The 22,650-nt window shown below is 36.8% G+C and overlaps 1 protein-coding gene across 5 annotated transcripts in view; it reads left to right on the forward strand.

Annotated features, from left to right (window-relative positions):
* LOC309663364 (small membrane A-kinase anchor protein) overlaps window positions 1-22,650 on the forward strand; it is a 285,507-nt gene that overhangs the window by 192,206 nt on the left and 70,651 nt on the right. For 3 of the 5 annotated variants that reach the window (XM_082467349.1, XM_082467350.1, XM_082467351.1), the window contains one exon: window positions 21,577-21,755. The exons of 1 other annotated variant lie outside the window; for it this stretch is intronic. In XM_082467349.1, the coding sequence (XP_082323475.1) occupies window positions 21,621-21,755 (135 nt within the window). In that variant the 5' untranslated portion in view covers window positions 21,577-21,620. Of the gene's footprint in view, window positions 1-21,576; window positions 21,756-22,650 lie in introns of those variants that run through there. One more of the 5 variants, XM_082467352.1, reaches the window with a different exon arrangement.

A 22,650-nucleotide genomic window follows, 5' to 3' on the forward strand; every position in this document is an offset into this window, starting at 1 on the left:
TATATAATGTATCCTGTTGCTTATCTATTTTATACATAGTAGTTTGTATCTCTTAATCCCACACCCCTAACTTGCCCCTCCTCCCTTATCTCTCACCTCTGGTAACCATTAGATTTCTATATCTGTGAGTCTATTCCTGTTGTGCTATATACATTCATTCATAGTTTTTGATTCTACAGATAAGTGATAACATACAGTATTCTTCTTTGTCTGATTTATTTCACTAAGAATAATATTCTCTAAGTCCATCCACGTTGCTGCAAATGACAAAATTTCATTCTTTTTTATGGCTGAGTAACATTTCATTTTATATATATATATGTCACATCTTTTTTTATTCATTTGTCTGTTGATGGACACTTGGGTTGCTCCCATATCTTAGCATTGTAAATAGTGCTGCTATGAACATTGGGGTGCCTGTATCTTTTCAAATTAGTGTGTTCAGTTGTTTTGGATATATATCAAGGAGTGGAATTGCTGGATCATATGGTAGTTCTATTTTTAGTTTTTTAGTTCTCCATACAGTTTTCCATAGTAGCTACACCAATTTACATTCCCACCAACAATGTACAGGAGTTCCCTTTTCTCAGATTTCCCTGGTGGTCCAGTGGTTAAGACTCCGTGCTTCTAGTGCAGGGGGCACGTGTTCAATCTCTGGTCAGGGAAGATCCCACATGCTGCACAGTGCGGCCAAAAAAAAAAAAAGAGTTCCCTTTTCTCTACATCCTCGCCAACATTTGTTATTTGGACGCTTTTTGATGACAACCATTATGACAGGTGTTAAGTGATATCTCGTTGTGGTTTTGATTTGCATTTCTCTAATAATTAACGACGTTGAGCTTCTTTTTATGTGCCTGTTAACCATCTGTAAGTCTTCTTTGGAAAAATGACTATTCAGGTCTCCTGCCCATTTTTTGATTGGGTTGTTTGTTTTTTGATACTGAGTTATAGGAACTGTTTATATAGTTAGGATATTAACCCTTTGTTGGTCATATCATGTACAAATATTTTCTTCTATTCCATAGCTTGTCTTTTCCTTTTGTCAGTGGTTTCCTTTGCTATGAAAAAGCTTTTAAGTTTAATTAGGTCCCATTTGTTTATTTATTTTTGCTTTTATTTCTTTTGCCTTAGGTGCAAGATCCAAAAAATATTGCTATGATTTATGTCAAAGAGTGTTCTACCTATGTTCTCTTCTGGGAGTTGTATGGTTTCTGGTCTTACTCTTAGATTTTTAATCCATTTTGAGTTTATTTTTGTATTTGGTGTGAGGAAATGTTCTACCATTGTTTTACATGTAGCTGTCCATTTTTCCCAGCACCACTTGTTGAAGAGGATGTCTTTCCTCCACTGTATATTCTTGCCTCCTTGTCGTAGATTAATTGATCATAGGTGTGTGGGTTTATTTCTGGGCTTTCTCTCCTATTCCATTGATCTATATGTCTGTTTTTGTGCCAGTACCATACTGTTTTGATGACAGTAGCTTTGTAGTATTGTCTGAAATCTGGGAGGGTGATACCACTAGCTTTGCTCTTTTTTCTCAAAATTGCTTTGGGAATTTGGGGTCTTTTGTGGTTCCATGTGAATTTTAGGATCACTCTACCCTCTCTCTTCAGGGAACCTCATCTACTCCACAAAATTCAGTTTTCTTTTCATTTCCAGCTCAGACTTATGCTCTGAGTCCCCAACCCAAATAGCCTACTTCTTACTTGATATCACCACTGGGCTGTCTGGTGCCTTAAACTCAACATCCCCCAAACTGAACTTGAGATATTTTCCATCAAATTTATTCCTTATCCTTGTACTCTCTATCTCATTAAATGCCATTAACAACCACTCAGACACTCAAGCCAAGCACCTGGGATTGATATTTGACTCATCTCTCTCCCTTCCCCAATTAAGTCCATAAGCAAGTATTACTAAATCAATTACCTGAATATCTCTTAAGTCCATTCACTTTTATCTGTCCTCACTGTCCAGTTCAAGCCACTGTCATCACTCACTGGACTACCGAACACTTCCTCCCACATCTATTCTTTTTGGGCTCCAATCCATTCTCCACTCTGCATTTTAAAAATGCAAACTTATTTTAAAATCTTTCAATAGCTGCCCTTTTGCTCTCAAGAAAAATCCAGATTCTTAACATAGTTTTCACAACTCTCATTCTTTATCTCATGCCCCTCTTCCCTCACTTTCTACCTTTCAGTCCTGTAATCCTTAGAACATTGTAGGTACTCCATAAATATTTTTTGGATGAATGAATACTTTTTTAAAACAGTTTCTCAGATTTACCATATTATAACATGAGCTGATGCAAAATAATTCTTTACTCTTCTGCTCTAAACACAGAATAAAATATGGCTAAAACTTCTTTAAGTATGTGGCTCAGCTTGAAACCAAGAGAGTCCCCCAAATGTCCGAATTAAAGAGGAAACTTCAAGTCAGGGTGCTAAGCAGACTCTTATGCCCAAACAGCTTATAGAATTGTTGGAACCAGATACAGGCCTTACATGCTGGAAATGGTTCCAACAACTAACTGCCGTGGAGGGAGGGTCCGTGCTCCAGGCCCTAGGAGGAAAGCTTGAACTGAGCTATTTAGATAAATCTGGGAGTCACAAAGGGTTATGCTGACTTTGAAATGAAGACTAAGGGAACTCTTCCCATTAGCCCATATAAACAACAAGAACGTTTATAATATCCCAGAATCACAAATGAGAAAACCTCACCTGCAAGAAATCAAAACCCCAGGTCTGTGCCACACACAGATGGAGAGTCTAAATCACATTCCCTGTGTGAAGGGACCTGAATCTGGGAAATCAACCTGAAAAGAAATCTGATTCTTTTGCTCAAGTTGAGACAGAAGAATAGCACCCTGTAGACTACTTCCCCATAGAGAACTCTCTTCTAATGACATCATAGTCACAAATTATAAATCATACCATAAAACAAACAACTATCCATGAGAGACAGCAGATGAAAGAAATAGGAGCCAAAGCTTGAAAGAGTAGAACAACCTGAATGAAATGTTTACAAAGTATGTTTAAAATGTTCAAAGCAATGAAGGAAGGAGAATAAAACATAAGAGAACAACAAGAAAAAAGATGATAAGGATTTTTACAAATCTATTAGAATTTAGAAATCAAATGTAATGTTCTTTCCCATCCCAAGGCCTTAGTAAACGTTCTTCCCTCTGCCTGTGCACTCATACCTCACTTCTCCACCTTCAAACTCCTACTCATCTTTGCAATCTCAGCAACACTTTGCTGACCTCTGAGAAGACATTGGTTTCCTCTGTAATAAACTCTCATGGCTCCTTCACCTCTCTTTTCAGCAACATTCATCCCAGTAATAATGTCTTGTTCAATGTTTATCATTTCTATATGACTATAAACTCCATGATGATAGACACAATTTCTGCCTTGTTTTCCACCTTACTCCCAGTACCTAGCACAATGTCTAACGTATGGATTATTGACAGGGCAACTGGGCATCCTAGGGTCATTCCAGTTTACACCTGCTGCCTGGAGTAATGATTAATAATTTCTTTCACTTCCTTTTACTGTTAGAGTAATAAGTTTTATGAATAACCTGATTATGGGCTGATTGATTTATTGAACCAAAATGCCTAATTCACTGTCTCCCTCTGTTCTGGCCCTTAAAATCTCATTGAGACCTCTGGTTTCTTTGATCCTTCTTCTTTTCTTCTGATCTGCAAACTCCCCTGACCTCTTTTAGCTTTCTTTCTTGCCTAGCTACTTTAGACTGAGCTCTTTCATGAAAAGTACCCCATATTTCTTGATCCCTTTTTTTCCTGCCCTACATCCCTTGCAGATCTCTAGGTCTCTTGTAAATCCACTTGATTTCTTTGCTTTTTTGACTGACGTATTTTGTGATTTTTCTCTAGCAGCAGAGTGAGTTGGTGCCACTGCAAATTCAGTCTCCATTCTCAGTGGACCCTCAAGGCTTCCTAGTAATGTTGCCATGCTACTCCTGTCTCTAAAATCCTGGCAAACTGCAGGTGTATCTCTGCCCTAGCATTGTCACACTGTATTGGGGTTATGTGTTTATGAATCTGGTTATCCCAGTGAATAGAACTCCTTGGCGATGGGGAGTTACTCATCTCTTACTCTAGTGTCTCTTCCTCTCTTCCTCTTACTCATCTCTTCCTCTAGAATCTAGCAGATTTCCTGGCACAGAGAAAGTGCCAGAAATAAGTGCTTGAACAATGAATGAATGAGGACTGGAATGAATGACAAAGAACTAATGCAAGGGCATAAGTAGGAACAATGGAACTTAATTGCAGTATTCATATGGTGTGACCAGATTAGCACCTAACTTATAAACTTTTTAAGCTATAGCAAAAGAGGCAAGAGTATATTATGTTTCTTCATTTGCAGCAACACGGACAGACCTAGAGGTTCTCATACTATGTGAAGTAAGTCAGACAGAGAAAGACAAATATCATATGATATCGCTTAAATGTGGAATCTAAAAAAATGATACAAATGAACTTATTTACAAAACAGATATAGATCCACAGACATAGAAAACCTTATGGTTACCAAAGGGGAAAAGAGGGGAAAATTAGGAGTTTGGGATTAACATATATACACTACTATGTATAAAATAGATAAACAATAAGGACCTACTGTATAACACAGGGAACTATACCAATATCTTATAATAACCTATAATTGAAAAGAATCTAAAAAAATATATATATATATATACACACATACATATATGTGTGTGTGTGTATATATATATCTGAATGACTTTGCCATACACCTGAAACTAACACATTGTAAATCAACTGTATTTTAATAAAAATTTTTATAGTATATTATGTTTCTTATTTATAAGGTATGTAATAGGAAATATCATAAAAATTAAAACTATAGAAACATCATACTAGGATTTAATTGTATTTTTATGCTTACATCTAACTGGCCTTATATGCCTCTATAGTATCTGGTCTGAGGAGCCAAATGGCACTGAGATCCAAGGATATCTGAAAATTTTGTCACTGGAGGTTGCCAGTTTATATATTCCAAATATAATCTCACTCTTACAACATGTATTCAGTTTTACTGAATTGCTGTCGTTCCTACCCTAGGAAAAGCTCCTTCTTACACTTCCGACCATCTGTGCCATTATCTGGAAGTACTTATCCTAATCCTTATTCTGATTATCCAATATCTGTTTGTCCTGTCCTACTTCTGTTGACTTCTCTGTTCCTAATTGTTGTCTAGCTCTTGAACATTGATAGCTTTAAAATTTTCTAGCCTCTCTCCTTATCACCTATTTTCTACACTCATGGATGATTCTGAATTTGGCAGCCATAAGGTCTTTATCTCTTGGATCCAGATTAATTCTTATTTGAGCAAATCCTAATCACAATCCTAAATAAAGTACCTTACAGCAATCAACATCATCCTAAATATCCAAGAAATGCAACCGGTTCAACAAAATGCTTTTAGGTGACTATATTCTTTATCTCTGTCTCAAAAAAAAGTACTAATAGTTCACCAAAACATGTTATCTCATTAGGATTTAGGGTAAACAATTGTCTAGCAACTCAGGAGGTATGTTTTTTGTTGTGGTAATGTTAAGTGATGACCATCACTGAGAAACAGCTTAAATTCACCCAACAGAGGAGATTCTATTCCTAGATCCTACTATTCTGCCAACAAGAAACATAAGCTGGAGAGAGAAGAGTTGAAATTAGAGACTGCTAAGTAATCTTTGGCAACTGTGTGGGCCACAGCTAGGTGTACTGAAGAGAAGGGCCATACTTATGTGGAATAAAGTTCTTTTTACTCAAATGTCTATGCTGTTACATGTTTATTAGTCAATATCTAAAACATGAGAGGCAGTGTGATGTAGTGAGAAGAGCATTCCAACTGACTTGGGTTCTAATTGATTCCGCCTTTACTAATGTGGGACGTTTGACAAGTCACCAAATTCCTCTGAGACCATGTCTTCATCTGTAAAATGGGAAGAATAATATTTACTTCGCCAGGTTGTTAATATAGTAAATAAAAAAGATATTTAAAGTATCTGACTGAACATCTGGCATGAAACAGGCAATTATTTAAAACAAGTTTTCATTAAACTTGTTCTGTTATTGTTTTCTGTCTTATTATTTATCCACATGTACTTGGTCTCAGGACTTCAAGCTGGAGAAGGAAGTGAAGTGGGTTTTTATTTCAGTTTGAGAAATACGGAGTTGGGTTGGTTTGCCAGTAGGAGTAGGCTATTTAGATGAGTCTATTTGATTTCAGGATGATGTCCAGCCTCATCCTTCACCAGCCTGAGTACTGCTTGTTCCAGAAGCGCATTGCTGAAAGAGTAGAGTGATACAAAGTCAGGCATGGGTGTCTCAAGAAAGCAATGCCAGGACACAGTTTTGGAAACATGGTCTAATAAGTCATCCAGTAACACTTATTAGTATTCTGTGCAAAGAAACTAAACTAAACAATGTGAGGTGATACAAAAGAACAGATCAAATTGAATTTTACAGCATCAAAAATATTTATGTCTGGACTTGACCTTAATGAGTATTAAATATTGTTAAAGATCAGAGTCCAATTCCTTCACTTTATGGATGAAGAAATGAGGACCTGGAGAAGTTAAGTAACTTGCCCAAGTTAACTCTTTACTGATACTCTAGTACATTTGCCACTAAACTCTTCTGGTGATACAGTTTCTGCTCCATGTCGAAATAGAGAGAGAAGTTGTCCAAATTTTACTACTCAAAAAGATATATTAACCAATGTAATTAATCCCAGTTACATAAAGAAAGATAAGAAAGATAAATTTGTTATTATAAAAAAATTTCCTATAGAAAGGTTTGGAAAGACCACATGCAATTCCCTGTGGTTTAGCTGGGAATTATTCTTGGTGCCTATATGGCAACCCCTCCCTGTAGAATGTGTACATCCCCTGAAGGAATGCTGAGGTCATTGAAATTACTGGATTCAGGGGGCACAAGTCAGGGAAGATCTCAGGCAAGATGTTTCCCTTGGCAGCCTAGATATAAAACCCATAAGACATGTGTAGGAGTGGTCTGTTGGGATCAGAAAGAGAATGGAGGGTTAAGATGTTTAGAGAGAATAGAAAGCAAGTGATGGAGCAGGTCATAGATACGATGTTGCCCATCCATGTTTGTTTGTTTTTCTTCTCAACTCCTTAGGATTCTCAGTACAATTCCACGAAGGCCTCATTTCAAGATAAAGAAGAAGAAAATAGTTTCTTCTAAAAATTTTTAAACATAAAATTCAGACTCTCAAACAAAAGTCAAAGAGGCCTAACAGGTTGGCTGGGACTCTGAAATTTGCCTCACTTTCTCAAATTCTTGCTGGAAAAGGGCAAAGCCTAGCTAGCTCTCTCAAAATTCTTATGTGAGATTCCTGCTTTCTTTAGTTTCTGATGACTTCATAGGTGCTGGTTTATAATACTGTAGGAGATATGGAGGAATAATCTGTATTAATAAGATGTATTTTTATAATACCTTTGAATTAACTGTGAAATTGTATTTCCTGTCTTTCAAATCTCATTGATTTGTATATATTATAATGCCAGGGCTAAGGGAAAAAGGTAGGTGTATTGTGAGATACAGGAAAAGCTGGCAGTCAATGTTAGAATCAGAGGTCAGCAAACAAGAGGTGAAGGAGTCTGTGGTATCGAGGCCATGCAGCAGGTGTGAATGTGTGTCCAGGTTTCCCCAGCCTGTGGGTATAACCTTCATTTGCTTTGCCGACATTACATTGTTACATTGCCTGCAGCACCCAACCTGCCTTTAGCCTCTATACTATTTTCTCAGGTTTTTTTCGGACAGTATCCCAAAAACTGTCACACAGGCTCTTTCCTCAATAGACCACCATGCTACCACCTCTGCTGACAGTAGTCTCATGAGATCCCTCTGCATGGGGGGGACAGTTGCATTTCCAGCCAATCCTCTGCTGGGGTGTGGCTCCACCACAAGAGTGGCACTCTTCTCCACTTAGCCACTCTGTCCTAAGAGGAACAGACATTTCTCTCCACTCCCCAAGGCCCACATAAATCACCAGGCTAGAGAGGAGAAAATAATCCCACTCATCTGCAAACTAGGGTGTCCTCCTAAGTCCCTATTACCTATCCCAGGATCTGCCTCTTCTAGAGTTCTCGAAGTAGGACTGTCCATTTTCTTCTAATGAAACTGTAACTTCAAGATGTGGACTTGCCCTCTGAGCCCCAGGAAATTTGATAACAAAATGCAATAGCCCAGCATCAGAAAATTTGGTTCATTTAGCCCTCCCTGGTGCTACCATGGATGCTACATATTGAGGGTATAATTGACCTAGGGCAGTGGCTTTCAAACTTTAGCAAGCATCAGGATTACCTGGAGTTTCTCTTAAAAAAGAGATTGCTGGACCCCCAACTCCAGAGTTCCTGATCCAGTAGGTCTGGTGTAGGGCCCAAGAATTTGCATTTTCACAAGTTCTCATGTGATACTAATGCTATTGACCCAGGAACCACATTTTGAAAACCACTGGCCTAGTGTATGGTGAGATCAATAGAAAATAACAACAATACAGTGGCCCAACATCAGAATGCCTGGGCCACTCAGTCATACCTCCTGCTCCCATAAATATCACATAATGAGGCTGTATTTGGCCAAGAAATGTTAAGGCATTTTTCAATACGATGAAAATTACCTTTATCTTGAAAACTGACAATATTCAGACAAAATATCACATTGTAAGACAATAAATCACCTAGAAAACTGCCAAGCCTCCCCATGGCATCACTGTATTCAAATTCTCCCAGAGAATAGAGAGCACTGTTTTCCAGATCCATACAAGACAGTGGTCTTCACATCCTGCTGTCCACTATTTATTTTCCCTTAGACATCAAGGAGTGAATTAAGTATTTTTTCTTTAAAGGCCCTTTGCTTCTTTTAAATCCTGGATTCAGCCCAGACTCTGCTCAGATGTAAGTTGAAATCAAAGTTACAATAAATAAAATTGATAACAATGACATCAAATAAGGTAAACAAATACAGTCGTGGATACTTTAGTAGAATAATAAGAAAAATTGCAATTTATTTCCTTCTCTTATATAGGATGACTGTGTAACATAAATAGCATAACTATTTATTGCCATGAATTCACCTGGTCTCAAAAATGATCTAGAAGTTGTAATGTGTGATGTTTAGGAAGATAAAGCTGGGGAATGAAATGCTTCTGGCCATGTCTTAACGCTGTTAATGGATGCTGGCACTTTGTGCTGCTATGTTTACCATCTCTGAGAACCAACCTCAGCCTCTGTTACACATGTAAGTTGGCCTGAGGAGAAGATTAAAAAGGATTAATCTCCAAAGTATGCAAGTAGCTCATGTAGCTCAATATCAAAAAAACAAAAAACCCAATCCAAAAATGGGCAGAAGACCTAAATAGACATTTCTCCAAAGAAGATATACAGATTGACAACAAACACGTGAAAGGATGCTCAACATCACTAATCATTAGAGAAATGCAAATCAAAACTACAATGAGGTATCACCTCACACCAGTCAGAATGGCCATCATCAAAAAATCTACAAACAGGGCTTCCCTGGTGGCGCAGTGGTTGAGAATCTGCCTGCCAATGCAGGGGACATGGGTTCGAGCCCTGGTCTGGGAAGATCCCACATGCCGCGGAGCAGCTAGGCCCGTGAGCCACAACTGCTGAGCCTGCGCGTCTGGAGCCTGTGCTCCACAACAAGAGAGGCCGCGATAGTGAGAGGCCCGTGCACCGCGATGAAGAGTGGCCCCCACTTGCCGCAACTAGAGAAAGCCCTCGCGCAGAAACAAAGACCCAACACAGCCAGAAATAAATAAATAAATAAATAAATAAATAAATAAATAAAAATCTACAAACAACAAATGCTGGAGAGGGTGTGGAGAAAAGGGAGCCCTCTTGCACTGTTGGTGGGAATGTAAAATTGATACAGCCACTATGGAGAACAGTATGGAGGTTCCTTAAAAAACTAAACATAGAACTACCATACGACCCAGCAATCCCACTACTGGGCATATACCCTGAGAAAACCATAATTCAAAAAGAGTCATGTACCACAGTGTTCATTGCAGCACTATTTACAATAGCCAGGACATGGAAGCAACCTAAGTGTCCATCAACAGATGAATGGATAAAGAAGATGTGGCACATATATACAATGGAATATTACTCAGCCATAAAAAGAAATGAAATTGAGTTATTTGTAGTGAGGTGGATGGACCTAGAGTCTGTCATACAGAGTGAAGTAAGTCAGAAAGAGAAAAACAAATACTATATGCTAACACATATGTATGGAATCTAAAAAAAAAAAAGGTTCTGATGAACGTAGGGGCAGGACAGGAATAAAGACACAGACGTAGAGAATGGACTTGAGGACACGGGGAGGGGGAAGGGTAAGCTGGGACAAAGTGAGAGAGTAGCATTGACATATATACACTACCAAATGTAAAATAGATAGCTAGTGGGAAGCAGCTGCATAGCACAGGGAGATCAGCTCGGTGCTTTGTGACCACCTAGAGGGGTGGGATAGGGAGGGCGGGAGGGAGAGGCAAGGGGGAGGGCATATGGGGATATATGTATACGTATAGCTGATTCATTTTGTTATACAGCAGAAACTAACACACCATTGTAAAGCAATTATACTCCAATAAAGATATTAAAAAAGAAAAATATGGGGCACACCAATTGAAGCAGGGGGCTTCCACTGTGTCCCAGGGTCTAACATTCAGAGCACTTAGAAGCTCAAAGACAGGATGCAAGATCAGAGCAATTTCTTTATGACTCCTAATCTTTCTAAAGATAATTGGTCAAGAACTGGAAAGCATTGATTCTGATTCTATGGGAAGGGCAGGTGATTTAGATCTCTAGGAGAACAGAGAACCCCTCAGAGCACAGGATAGGGTCTGATCTGTGTGTGGACACAGCAAGGAGATTACAAATTGAGGGATGCATGGGAGCTGGCAGGTGACCCAGGTACCTCGTCAAAATGCGTACCTTGAAAACAAAACACAACCTGAGTTGGAATCTGTCTGTTACTTTGCTTCTTTCCACCCCAGAAACGAAATCAGATTCCTTCTCATGGCTGTGTCCGGTTCCTGGTAATCGGATTACTGAGTAGGACATCATCTCAAATAGGAGACTGAGCCTCGGCGTGCCCAGTGTCCATTAGCCATCACGTGGTAGTGCATTAATAAACACAAGCAGAGATATGATATTACACTGTAAATGCATTTGGAGGATTTTTATTATCATTCTAACTTTGTGAGTGTGCCAGCATCATCTCTTTCAACCCTAGGTAAACTAAGCTAGGTATTTAGAGAGATTAAGTCTTTCAGGACCAGACTAGGTCACCATTTAAGGCACCTCTGCCGGCAGTAATAAGCCTCCCTTGGTCTTTAATGTTTGTCCTTAAAATAGAAAGAATATATGGGTATGTATAAAAACACCTCATGATCAAGAAATAGAGTTCATACTAGGAATGTGTGTGTGTGTGTGTGTGTGTGTGTGTGTGTGTGTGGAAATGAGCACATATATATTCTTTAAAATACATAGTATAGTCTTTTTCTTTATAAATTTTACATAAGTTGAACAAAATTCACTTCTGTTTATTTTTTCACTCAACATTATGTTTTTAGATTTCACGTTCCTATATTTAGAATAACATTTTTCCTTCTCACTTCTGCCTGAGTCATGATTCCAGTCATAAACATAGTACATCCCTCCAATTATTCAGGCCTTACTTGTAAATTTTAATAAAATCTTGTAACCTATGTTTAACCTTTACAGAATTTTAAAGAATAAATTTTCCTTATGTATTCGTTGTTGATTTATGTAGAGACACTTATTAGTGTTTTTGTTACTGTTGTGATATCTTATTTTCTAATTGTTGGAAAGTGGAACGCCACAAATTTTGATATGCTAATTTCCTACCCTACCTCTTATTTCTTTTTATTTATTTATTTTTGGCTTTGTCTTTTATTGGTCAGGACCTACAGTGTTCTGTATCAATAAGGAGGATCTTCATCTTGTTCCTGAACGTAAAGGGAATGCTTTTCAAGTTTTTCCATTAATGTGATTCTTGCTATAGGTTTTTGATAGATAACTTTATCAAAGTAAGGGAATTCCTTCCTATTTCTAGTTTTGTTAAGAGCTTTTTATCATACATAGCTTTTGGACTTCATCAAATTTTTTTTCTACATCTATTGAGTTGGACATATGCCTTCCCTCCTTTAGACTTTACCTTCCTGGTATGAAGCCTACTTGATCATGATGTTTTGTTGCTATTGTTGTTGTTGTTATTTATAGCACACTGGATTCTATTATTTAATATTTTGTTTAAACATTGCATCAATGTTTATATGTGAAATTGCCCAAAATTTCCTTTTCTTCTCCTATCCTTAGATTTTGTATGAAGAGTATACTAGTATTATAAAATTAATTGAAGAGCTTTTCCACTAATTGGAGATTATGGGTTTCCTGTGGATCTTACCTGTAAAATAGTCTAGACTTAGCCAATTTTTAAAGTTTTTTTAAAATAATTGATTAGATTTTCTTAGAGCCTATTGGTCTATTCAAGTTTTCTTTTACTTGGGTAATTTTGAAATTTTACCTTTTTCCAATATTTGTTTTCATTTCATCAACTTTTCAAATTCACTAATTCATTTATGGTATTCCTTCATAATTTAAAAAATCTGTTATTCTTTTGTCTACTTTAACTTTTTTGTTCTGTATATTGCTTTTTACATCTTCCTCCCTTTTTCTCTTAATAAGCCTTTCAGTTCTAATATTTTGAAATTTTTCTCATGATGTTCCCTTTAATTTGTTTATATCAGTTACTGAGAGAGGGACAACTCAATAGAATGGGCAAGAGTCTCACTAAAAGACACTCAACATAGTATACATGCATATATGTGTGTATATATGTATGCATGTACATGCATATATAGATAAGCATGCATGCATGTATACATATACAGATATATGTACGGAGATAATGTATGTATACACACACTTTTCTATTCAAAACAAGTGTGTATGCAGTCAATTTTATTTATAATTTATTTAATTTACCCATATCTTTTATTGTTCACTCTTCATTCTCTCCTACATCCCTAAGCCTCCATATGGTATCATTTTTCTTCTGCATTTAGAATGGGTCTTTTGGTGACTGGTTCTCTCAGCTTTATTTGTCTGAAAATGTCCTTATTTAATGTTTATTTTTGAGGACATTTCAATTGGTTATGGGATTTTTTTCCCAGCCCTTCAAAGCTATTGTTTCATTGTCTTCTGGCTTTTTTTTTAATTTAATTTTATTTATTTTTTTATACAGCAGGTTCTTATTAGTTATCCATTTTATACGTATTAGTGTATACATGTCAATTCCAAACTCCAATTCATCCCACCACCACACCCCCGCGGCTCTCCCCCTTTGGTGTCCATACGTTTGTTCTCTACATCTGTGTCTCAATTTCTGCCCTGCAAACTGGTTCATCTGTACCATTTTTCTAGGTTCCACATATATGCATTAATATACGATATTTGTTTTTCTCTTTCTGACTTACTTCACTCTGTATGACAGTCTATAGATTCATCCACGTCTCTACAAATGACCCAATTTTGTTCCTTTTTATGGCTGAGTAATATCCCATTGTATATATGTACCACATCTTCTTTATCCATTCGTCTGTCGATGGGCATTTAGGTTGCTTCCATGACCTGGCTATTGTAAATAGTGCTGCAATGCACATTGGGGTGCATGTATCTTTTTGAATTATGGTTTTCTCTGGGTACATGCCCAGTAGTGGGATTGCTGGGTCATATGGCAATTCTATTTTTAGTTTTTTAAGGAACCTCCATACTGTTCTCCATAGTGGCAGTTATCAATTTACATTCCCACCAACAGTGCAAGAGGGCTCCCTTTTCTCCACACCCTCTCCAGCATTTGTTGTTTGTAGATTTCCTGATGATGCCCATTCTAACTGGTGTGAGGTGATACCTCATTGTAGTTTTGATTTGCATTTCTCTAATAGTGATGTTGAGCAGCTTTTCGTGTGCTTCTTGGCCATCTGTATGTCTTCTCTGGAGAAATGTCTATTTAGGTCTTATGCTCGTTTTTGAATTGGGTTGTTTGTTTTTTTAATATTGAGCTGCATGAGCTGTTTATATACTTTGGGGATTAATCCTTTGTCTGTTGATTTATTTGCAAATATTTTCTCCTATTCTGAGGGTTGTCTTTTCGTCTTGTTTATGGTTTCCTTTGCTGTGCAAAAGCTTTTAAGTTTCATTAGATCCCATTTATTTATTTTTGTTTTTATTTCCATTACTCTAGGAGGTGGATCAAAAAAGATCTTGCTGTGATTTATGTCAGAGTGTTCTTCCTATGTTTTCCTCTAAGAGTTTTATAGTGTCTGGTCTTACATTTAGGTCTCTAATCCATTTTGAGGTTATTTTTGTGTATGGTGTTAGGGAGTGTTCTAATTTCATTCTTTTACATGCAGCTGTCCAGTTTTCCCAGCACCACTTACTGAAGAGACTGTCCTTTCTCCATTGTATATCCTTGCCTCCTTTGTCATAGATTAGTTGACCACAGGTGCGTGGGTTTATCTCTGGGCTTTCTATCCTGTTCCATTGATCTATGTTTCTGTTTTTGTGCCAGTACCATATTGTCTTGATTAATGTAGCTTTGTAGTATAGTCTGAAGTCAGGGAGTCTGATTCCTCCAGCTCCGTTTTTTCCCCTCAAGACTGCTTTGGCTATTCGGGGTCTTTTGTGTCTCCATAAAAATTTTAAGATTTTTTGTTCTAGTTCCATAAAAAATGCCATTGGTAATTTGATAGGGATTGCATTGAATCTGTAGATTGCTTTGGGTAGTATAGTCATTCTCACAATACTGATTCTTCCAATCCAAGAACACGGTATTTCTCTCCATCTGTTTGTATCATCTTTAATTTCTTTCATCAGTGTCTTAGAGTTTTCTGCATACAGGTCTTTTGTCTCCCTAGGTAGGTTTATTCCTAGGTATTTTATTCTTTTTGTTGCAGTGGTAAATGGGGGTGTTTCCTTAATTTCTCTTTCAGATTTTTCATCATTACTGCATAGGAATGCAAGAGATTTCTGTGCATTAATTTTGTATCCTGCAACTTTACCAAATTCATTGATTAGCTCTAGTAGTTTTCTGGTGGCATCTTTAGCATTCTCTATGTATAGTATCATGTCATCTTCAAACAGTGACAGTTTTACTGCTTCTTTTCCAATGTGTATTCCTTTTATTTCTTTTTCGTCTCTGATTTCCGTGGCTAGGACTTCCAAAACTATGTTGAATGATAATGGCGAGAGTGAACATCCTTGTCTTGTTCCTGATCTTAGAGGAAATGCTTTCAGTTTTTCACCATTGAGAATGATGTTTGCTGTGGGTTTGTCGTATATGGCCTTTATTATGTTGAGGTAGGTTCCCTCTATGCCCACTTTCTGGAGAGTTTTTATCATAAATGGGTGTTGAATTTTGTCAAAAGGTTTTTCTGCATCTATTGAAATGATCATATGGTTTTTATTCTTCAATTTGTTAATATGGTGTATCACATTGATTGACTTGTGTATATTGAAGAATCCTTGCATCCCTGGGATAAATCCCACTTGATCATGGTGTATGATCCTTTCAGTGTATTGTTGGATTCTGTTTGCTAGTATTTTGTTGAGGATTTTTGCACCTATATTCATCAGTGATATTGATCAGTAATTTTCTTTTTTTGTAGTATCTTTGTCTGGTTTTGGTATCAGGGTGATGGTGGCCTCATAGAATGAGTTTGGGAGTGTTCCTTCCTCTGCAATTTTTTGGAAGAGTTTGAGAAGATTCGGTGTTATCTCTTCTCTAAATGTTTGATAGAATTCACCTGTGAAGCCATCTGGTCCTGGACTTTTGTTTGTTGGAAGATTTTTAATCACAGTTTCAATTTCATTACTCGTGATTGGTCTGTATGTATTTTCTACTTCTTCCTGGTTCAGTCTTGGAAGGTTATACCTTTCTAAGAATTTGTCCATTTCTTCCAGGTTGTCCATTTTATTGGCATAGAGTTGCTTGTAGTAGTCTCTTAGGATGCTTCATATTTCTGCGGTGTCTGTTGTAACTTCTCCTTTTTCATTTCTAATTTTATTGATTTGAATCCTCTCCTTCTTTTTCTTGATGAGTTTGGCTAATGGTTTATCAATTTTGTTTATCTTCTCAAAGAACCAGCTTTTAGTTTTATTGATCTTTGCTATTGTTTTCTTTGTTTCTATTTTCATTTATTTCTGCTCTGATCTTTATGATTTCTTTCCTTCTGCTAACTTTGGGTTTTATTTGTTCTTCTTTCTCTAGTTCCTTTGGGTGTAAGGTTAGATTGTTTATTTGAGATTTTTCTTGTTTCTTGAGGTAGGCTTGTATAGCTATAAACTTCCCTCTTAGAGCTGCTTTTGCTGCATCCCATATGTTTTGGATCGTCGTGTTTTCATTGTCATTTGTCTCTAGGTATTTTTTGATTTACTCATTGATTTCTTCAGTGACCTCTTGGTTATTTAGTAATGTATTGTTTAGCCTCCATGTATTTGTGTTTTTTACATTTTTGCCCCCTGTAATTGATTTATAATCTCATAGCATTGTGGTCAGAAAAGATGCTTGATATGATTTCAGTTTTCTTAAATTTACTATGGCTTGATTTGTGACCCAAGATGTGATGTATCCTGGAGAATGTTCTGTGCGCACTTGAGAAGAAAGTGTAATCTGCTGTTTTTGGATGGAATGTCCTATAAATATCAATTAAATCTATCTGGTCTATTGTGTCATTTAAAGCTTGTGTTTCCTTATTTATTTTCATTTTGAATGATCTGTCCATTGGTGTAAGTGAGGTGTTAAAGTCCCCCACTATTATTGTGTTACTGTCGATTTCCTCTTTTATAGCTGTTAGCAGTTGCCTTATGTATTGAGGTGCTCCTATGTTGGGTGCATATATATCTATAATTGTTATATCTTCTTCTTGGATTGATCCCTTGATCATTATGTAGTGTCCTTCCTTGTGTCTTGTAACATTCTTTATTTTAAAGTCTATTTTATCTGATATGAGTATTGCTACTCCAGCTTTCTTTTGATTTCCATTTGCATGGAATATCTTTTTCCATCCCCTCACTTTCTGTGTGTATGTGTCCCTATGTCTGAAGTGGGTCTCTTGTAGACAGCATATATATGGGTCTTGTTTTTGTATCCATTCAGCCAGTCTGTGTCTTTGGTTGGAGCATTTAATCCATTCAGGTAATTATCGATATGTATGTTCCTGTGACCCTTTTCTTAATTGTTTTTGGTTTGTTTTTGTAGGTCCTTTTCTTCTCTTGTGTTTCCCACTTAGAGAAGTTCCTTTAGCATTTGTTGTAGAGCTGGTTTGGTGGTGCTGATGTCTCTTAGCTTTTGTTTGTCTGTAAAGCTTTTGATTTCTCTATTGAATCTGAATGAGATCCTTACTGGGTAGAGTAATCTTGGTTGTAGGTTCTTCCCTTTCATCACTTTAAATATGTCATGCCACTCCCTTCTGGCTTGTAGAGTTTCTGCTGAGAAATCAGCTGTTAACCTTACGGGAGTTCCCTTGTATGTTATTTGTTGTTTTTCCCTTGCCGCTTTCAATAATTTTTCTTTGTCTTTAATTTTTGCCAATTTGATTACTATATGTCTCAGCGTTTTTCTCCTTGGGTTTATCCTGTATGGGACTCTCTGCACTTCCTGGACTTGGGTGGCTATTTCCTTTCCCATGTTAGGAAGTTTTCGACTATAATCTCTTCAAATATTTTCTCAGGTCCTGTCTCTCTCTCATCTCCTTCTGGGACCCCTATAATGTGAATGTTGTTGCGTTTAGTGTTGTCCCAGAGGTCTCTTAGGCTGTCTTCATTTCTTTTCATTCTTTTTTCTTTATTCTGTTCCGCAGCAGTGAATTCCACCATTCTGTTTCCAGGTCACTTATTCATTCTTCTGCCTCAGTTATTCTGCTATTGATTCCTTCTAGTATATTTTTCATTTCAGTTATTGTATTGTTCATCTCTGTTTGTTGTTCTTTAATTCTTCTAGGTCTTTTTTAAACATTTCTTACATCTTCTTGATCTTTGCCTCCATTCTTTTTCCGAGGTCCTGGATTATCTTCACTATCATTATTCTGAATTCTTTTTCTGGAAGGTTGCCTATCTCCACTTCATTTTGTTGTTTTTCTGGGGTTTTATCCTGTTCCTTCATCTGATACATAGCCCTCTGCCTTTTCATCTTGTCTGTCTTTCTGTGAACATGGTTTTTGTCCCACAGGCTGCAGGATTGTAGTTCTTCTTGCTTCTGCTGTCTGCCCTCTCTTCTTACTATGGTAGGCTTGAAGTCCTAATTCCTTGCTTGCTATCAACCAGAACCACTCTTAGCTCCTAGAGGCTGCCCACATTCCTTGCCATGCAGTCTTCTTCATCTTCAATTCAGAAACAGCAAACCAAATCTTCCTTATGCTTCGTATCTCTGACTTCATCTTCTGTGACCAGCCAGAGGGGGGGAAAATAATCTGGCTTTTTTTTTTTTTTTGGCGTTTGGCATGTGGGATCTTAGTTCCCTGACCAGGGATCGAACCACACCCTCTGCAGTGGAAGCTCGGAGTCTTAACCACTGGACTGCCAGGGAAGTCCCTCTTCTGGATTTTTTTTTTCTTTCCTGTTGTGAAGACAGCTGTGAATTGTATTGCTGTGTGTGTGTGGGTAGTCTGTTTTTAAGATTTTTTTTTCTCTTTGCCCTTGTTTTAGCAGTTTTACAATTATATGCCTTATTGTGTTTCCTTTATGTTTATTCTGCTTTCAGTTCATCATTCTTTTGAATCTGTGCCTTGTTCTTGTTTTTGAAAAATTATCAGCCATCATCTCTTCAAATGTTGTTTCTGTCCCATTTTCTCCCTCCTCTCTTTTTGAAACTCCAATTACATGTATATCAAACTATTCCACTGTAATTTCTGTCTTTCACACTGTTTTCTCTACTTTTCATTCTTTTTTCTCTCCATCCTTCAGTTTGGATATTTTCTTGTGGTCTTTATTCTAGTTCGTTAATGCTTTCTTAAACTGCCTAATCTGCCTTGAAAACAATCCATTACTTTGTTATTGTACTTCTCAGTTCTAGAATTTCTGTTCAGCTCTTTTGTATAGTTTTTAGTTCCCTGTCAAATTCTAAATCTTTTTTGTAGTTCCTTGAAAATATTAAATGTTATTTTAAGTATCCACAGCTGATAATATCTGTATCCTTGTGCATCTCTTTCTATTTTTCTATTATTTCTCTTACTATTTTAGCATGTTTTCTAGTATGCCTGGTTTTTGAGATTGAGTGCTGGAATTGACTATGAAAAATTGTAGAAAATTTTGAGGGCCAGAATGATGCTATTTTTCTTTCAAAGAGGATTTACCCTTGCAGGCAAGTGTCCAGAGGTACTAGTGATCTCAGATTATTTTAATTCAATCAGTTATTAAGGTGATTTGAAACTGGCTCTTCTGTTTTAGTTCACTTACTCCTAGAGTGTAGCATTTGGGGATGCCACCTGAAGCTGGGGGTGTTACTAGCCCCATATTACCACTTAATTGGTTGAACTTGTCTTTATGCTGCTAACCCTATGCATCTATGAAAAGTTCATTTCAGCTTTTAGCCTATTAGCTGATTCTTCAGAAATTAATAGATGTTCCAAATAGCAGACTAACTATTTGTGTTTCTTTCTTTTCCTGGACCTTGGCCCTGTAATTCTTCACAGGCTCTCTGATACTGGCTTTTCTAGTTGTTCTCAGAGGGTGCATTGATTGGAATTACCAGGTTCACCATTACAGGAAAAATACATAATTTTTAAACCTTGCAAGACATTATTACTATTGTTTTATATCACTCATTGTTTATATAGGTTTACCTACATATTTATCATTTTCTTCATTCTTCATCCTTGTATAGATGCTTTAGAATTTTCTTTACTATGAGTATATTGGTGATAAATGCTTTCATTTTTGTCACAAAATGACTTTACTTTGCCTTTATTCTTGAAAAATATTGTTGCTGAATCTAGTTTGACTATTATTTTTCAGTGTAACAGAGATACCATTCTACTTACTTTTAGCTTCCATTGTTGCTGTACAAGTCAGCTATAAGTTTGCCTGTTGGTTATTTGGGTTTCTTGAATATATAGAATGGTGTCTTTCATAATTTCTGTAATATTCTCAGTTATATTTTAAAATATTGGTCTCTCTCTTCTTTCCGTCTGAGACTCCAATTGATTATGTTAGACCTATTCTATCCTTTAAATATGTTACCCTTTCTTTTATATATCCTATCTTTCTATCTCCCAGGGCTGCATTCTGTGTATTTTATTCTTATCTTATACCAATTCTCTCTTCAGCTGTTTGTAATCTACTATTTAACCTATCCACTGAGTTCTTAATTTGGGACATTGTATTTTTCAGTGCTAGAGGTTTTGTTTTCTTCCTTTTGAATATGATCTATCTGGTTTTATAGGTTTTTCTTCCCTGCAGACTTTTCCCCCCAAATTTGTCTTTTATTTATTTAAGCATAGTTGTTTTATAGTCTTTGGCTGATAATTCTGGTATCTGAATGTTTACAGATCTGTTTCTTTTGTCTGTTGTTTTTCCCAGTTCTTGTTTGTAGTATTTTGTTTATTAACTTGGTTATCTTTGGCTGCCTTGTAGCCATTGTACTTAAAAAGATATTACAGAAAATTCTTAGATCTAGAATAAAGTTATTTTTTCCAGAGAGGTTTTGAATTGGCTTCTGCCAGATACCTAGGAACATTAATTATATCACCATAACAGCGCCACCTTGAATCAAGTTCAAGACTTAAGGTCCCTTGGTCTACCTCAATGATGGAAATGTATACTGTAATACCACATATGTGCTGGTTTGTTTCTAGTTAACCCTTAGTCTCAGAGTGTAAGTCTTTGAAATCCCAGCTCATTGTGGGAAGTGTCTATTATTAGATTCCTCACCTTGTCTGACACTGAGCTTCTTTTTTTTCTGATCTTCTCATTCAAATGAAGTTGTCAACATGAAAGTTCAAATTTACTGGGATTGGCAAACACCTTCAGGCCAAAAGAGGACTCTGTATTGGCTTACCTCCTTATGTTCCTCTGTCCCCTTCAGGCTTTGCCTGGTAATTTCTTATAATCTTGTCAGCTCTTCATTAATTTTAAGAAGATTTTCAAAAATTATTTATCGAGTATATTTAGTTTTTTTCAACAGAAGGACTCATCCATTAATATACTTTGCTATAACCAAAAAAGGAGGAGGAGGACAACCTTGTGAATATTGTGAATATTTTTCCATTCTAATTTTGTTGCATTAGAGTCAGAAAATATAGATAGTGTCACGTCTTTGGAGGCAGAGTATAATAATATTTCGGTATGTATCCTTTGAAGTTTAAATAACATAGTACTGCATTTCTTTAACCTAATGAGTTGAACCCGTTTGCAATGATTATCATTACAACTATTGCTGCCATCTTTTTACTTCAGTCATTGTTGAAGCCACCACCTGCATACAGGTATAACCTGACAGCATGCTGTCTCAGCTGTACTATGGATCTCCTGCTTTCTACTCTTGGCCTTCTCTACCACCACTGTCTGGGACACCTGCAAGAACCTCTCACCACTGTGACATGGGCAAACCAAGAATTTCAGATGAGTTAAAAACTGTGAGTAACCCTTGATCAATGAAGCATATGAGCTGGAGAATAAATATGCCTCTCTTCTACCCCTTGGGTATATAATTCTGAAATGCATTCTACATGGCTCCTCAGAAGACTCTAGTGGATTGAGCCCCATGCTGATCAACTTGGTAATGCACTCTTAAATAGACTTGCCCTCCTTCTCAGTTTCACTCTTGTCAGTCCCTTATTCCTGTTCCTTGGGATTCTTTTCCAAAGTAAACTGCCTGCATACAAGACCTTGATTCAGGCTCTCTTCTTTGAGGGAAGCTAGTAAAAGACACCATGCTTTCTTCCTGAGTTTTGTTTCTTTTTCTCCTGTCCTACCATTTATTGGATAATCAAATGTGCTTCTGCTGTTTTGAAAGTTACTTATTCTACTTTTATTCTTCTGGTAGTTACCCCTAACTTACTGAACCAAGGGCATTACCTAAAGTTTATCAATATCTTAATCTATTCCCCAAACAAACCAATAACCTTAACTGGTTCTTAACACACTTTGACATATATCTATTTGTATCATTTAGCATTTAAATTCCAGATTCATACTGATCAAGTGGGTTTATTTGTAGTAATTGAGGATTTAAACAATAATAAAGTACTCAATGCTTTACTCATTCACACATATCTCACTGCCTGCTCCTGGACTCATCGCTCTTTCACCTGGACTATGGCCTATAATAGTCATTTAAAGAGGATATATGATAAATTTTCTGTAATATTTATTTCTCCTTGCATTTATAGTTTAAAGAATGATTATTTCCTGAAGTTTGTTTGAGAAACTACTAGTGGAAGTGTTGACAATGGTTACAGACAGGTGGACTTTTCAAAGGAGTCAGCACAGCAAGGCTGACTCTTACATGGAGGTCTCAGGACCCAATAC

This window comes from Balaenoptera physalus (genome assembly GCF_965194825.1).
Source record: "Balaenoptera physalus genome assembly, chromosome: 6".
Classification (NCBI taxonomy): domain Eukaryota; kingdom Metazoa; phylum Chordata; class Mammalia; order Artiodactyla; family Balaenopteridae; genus Balaenoptera; species Balaenoptera physalus.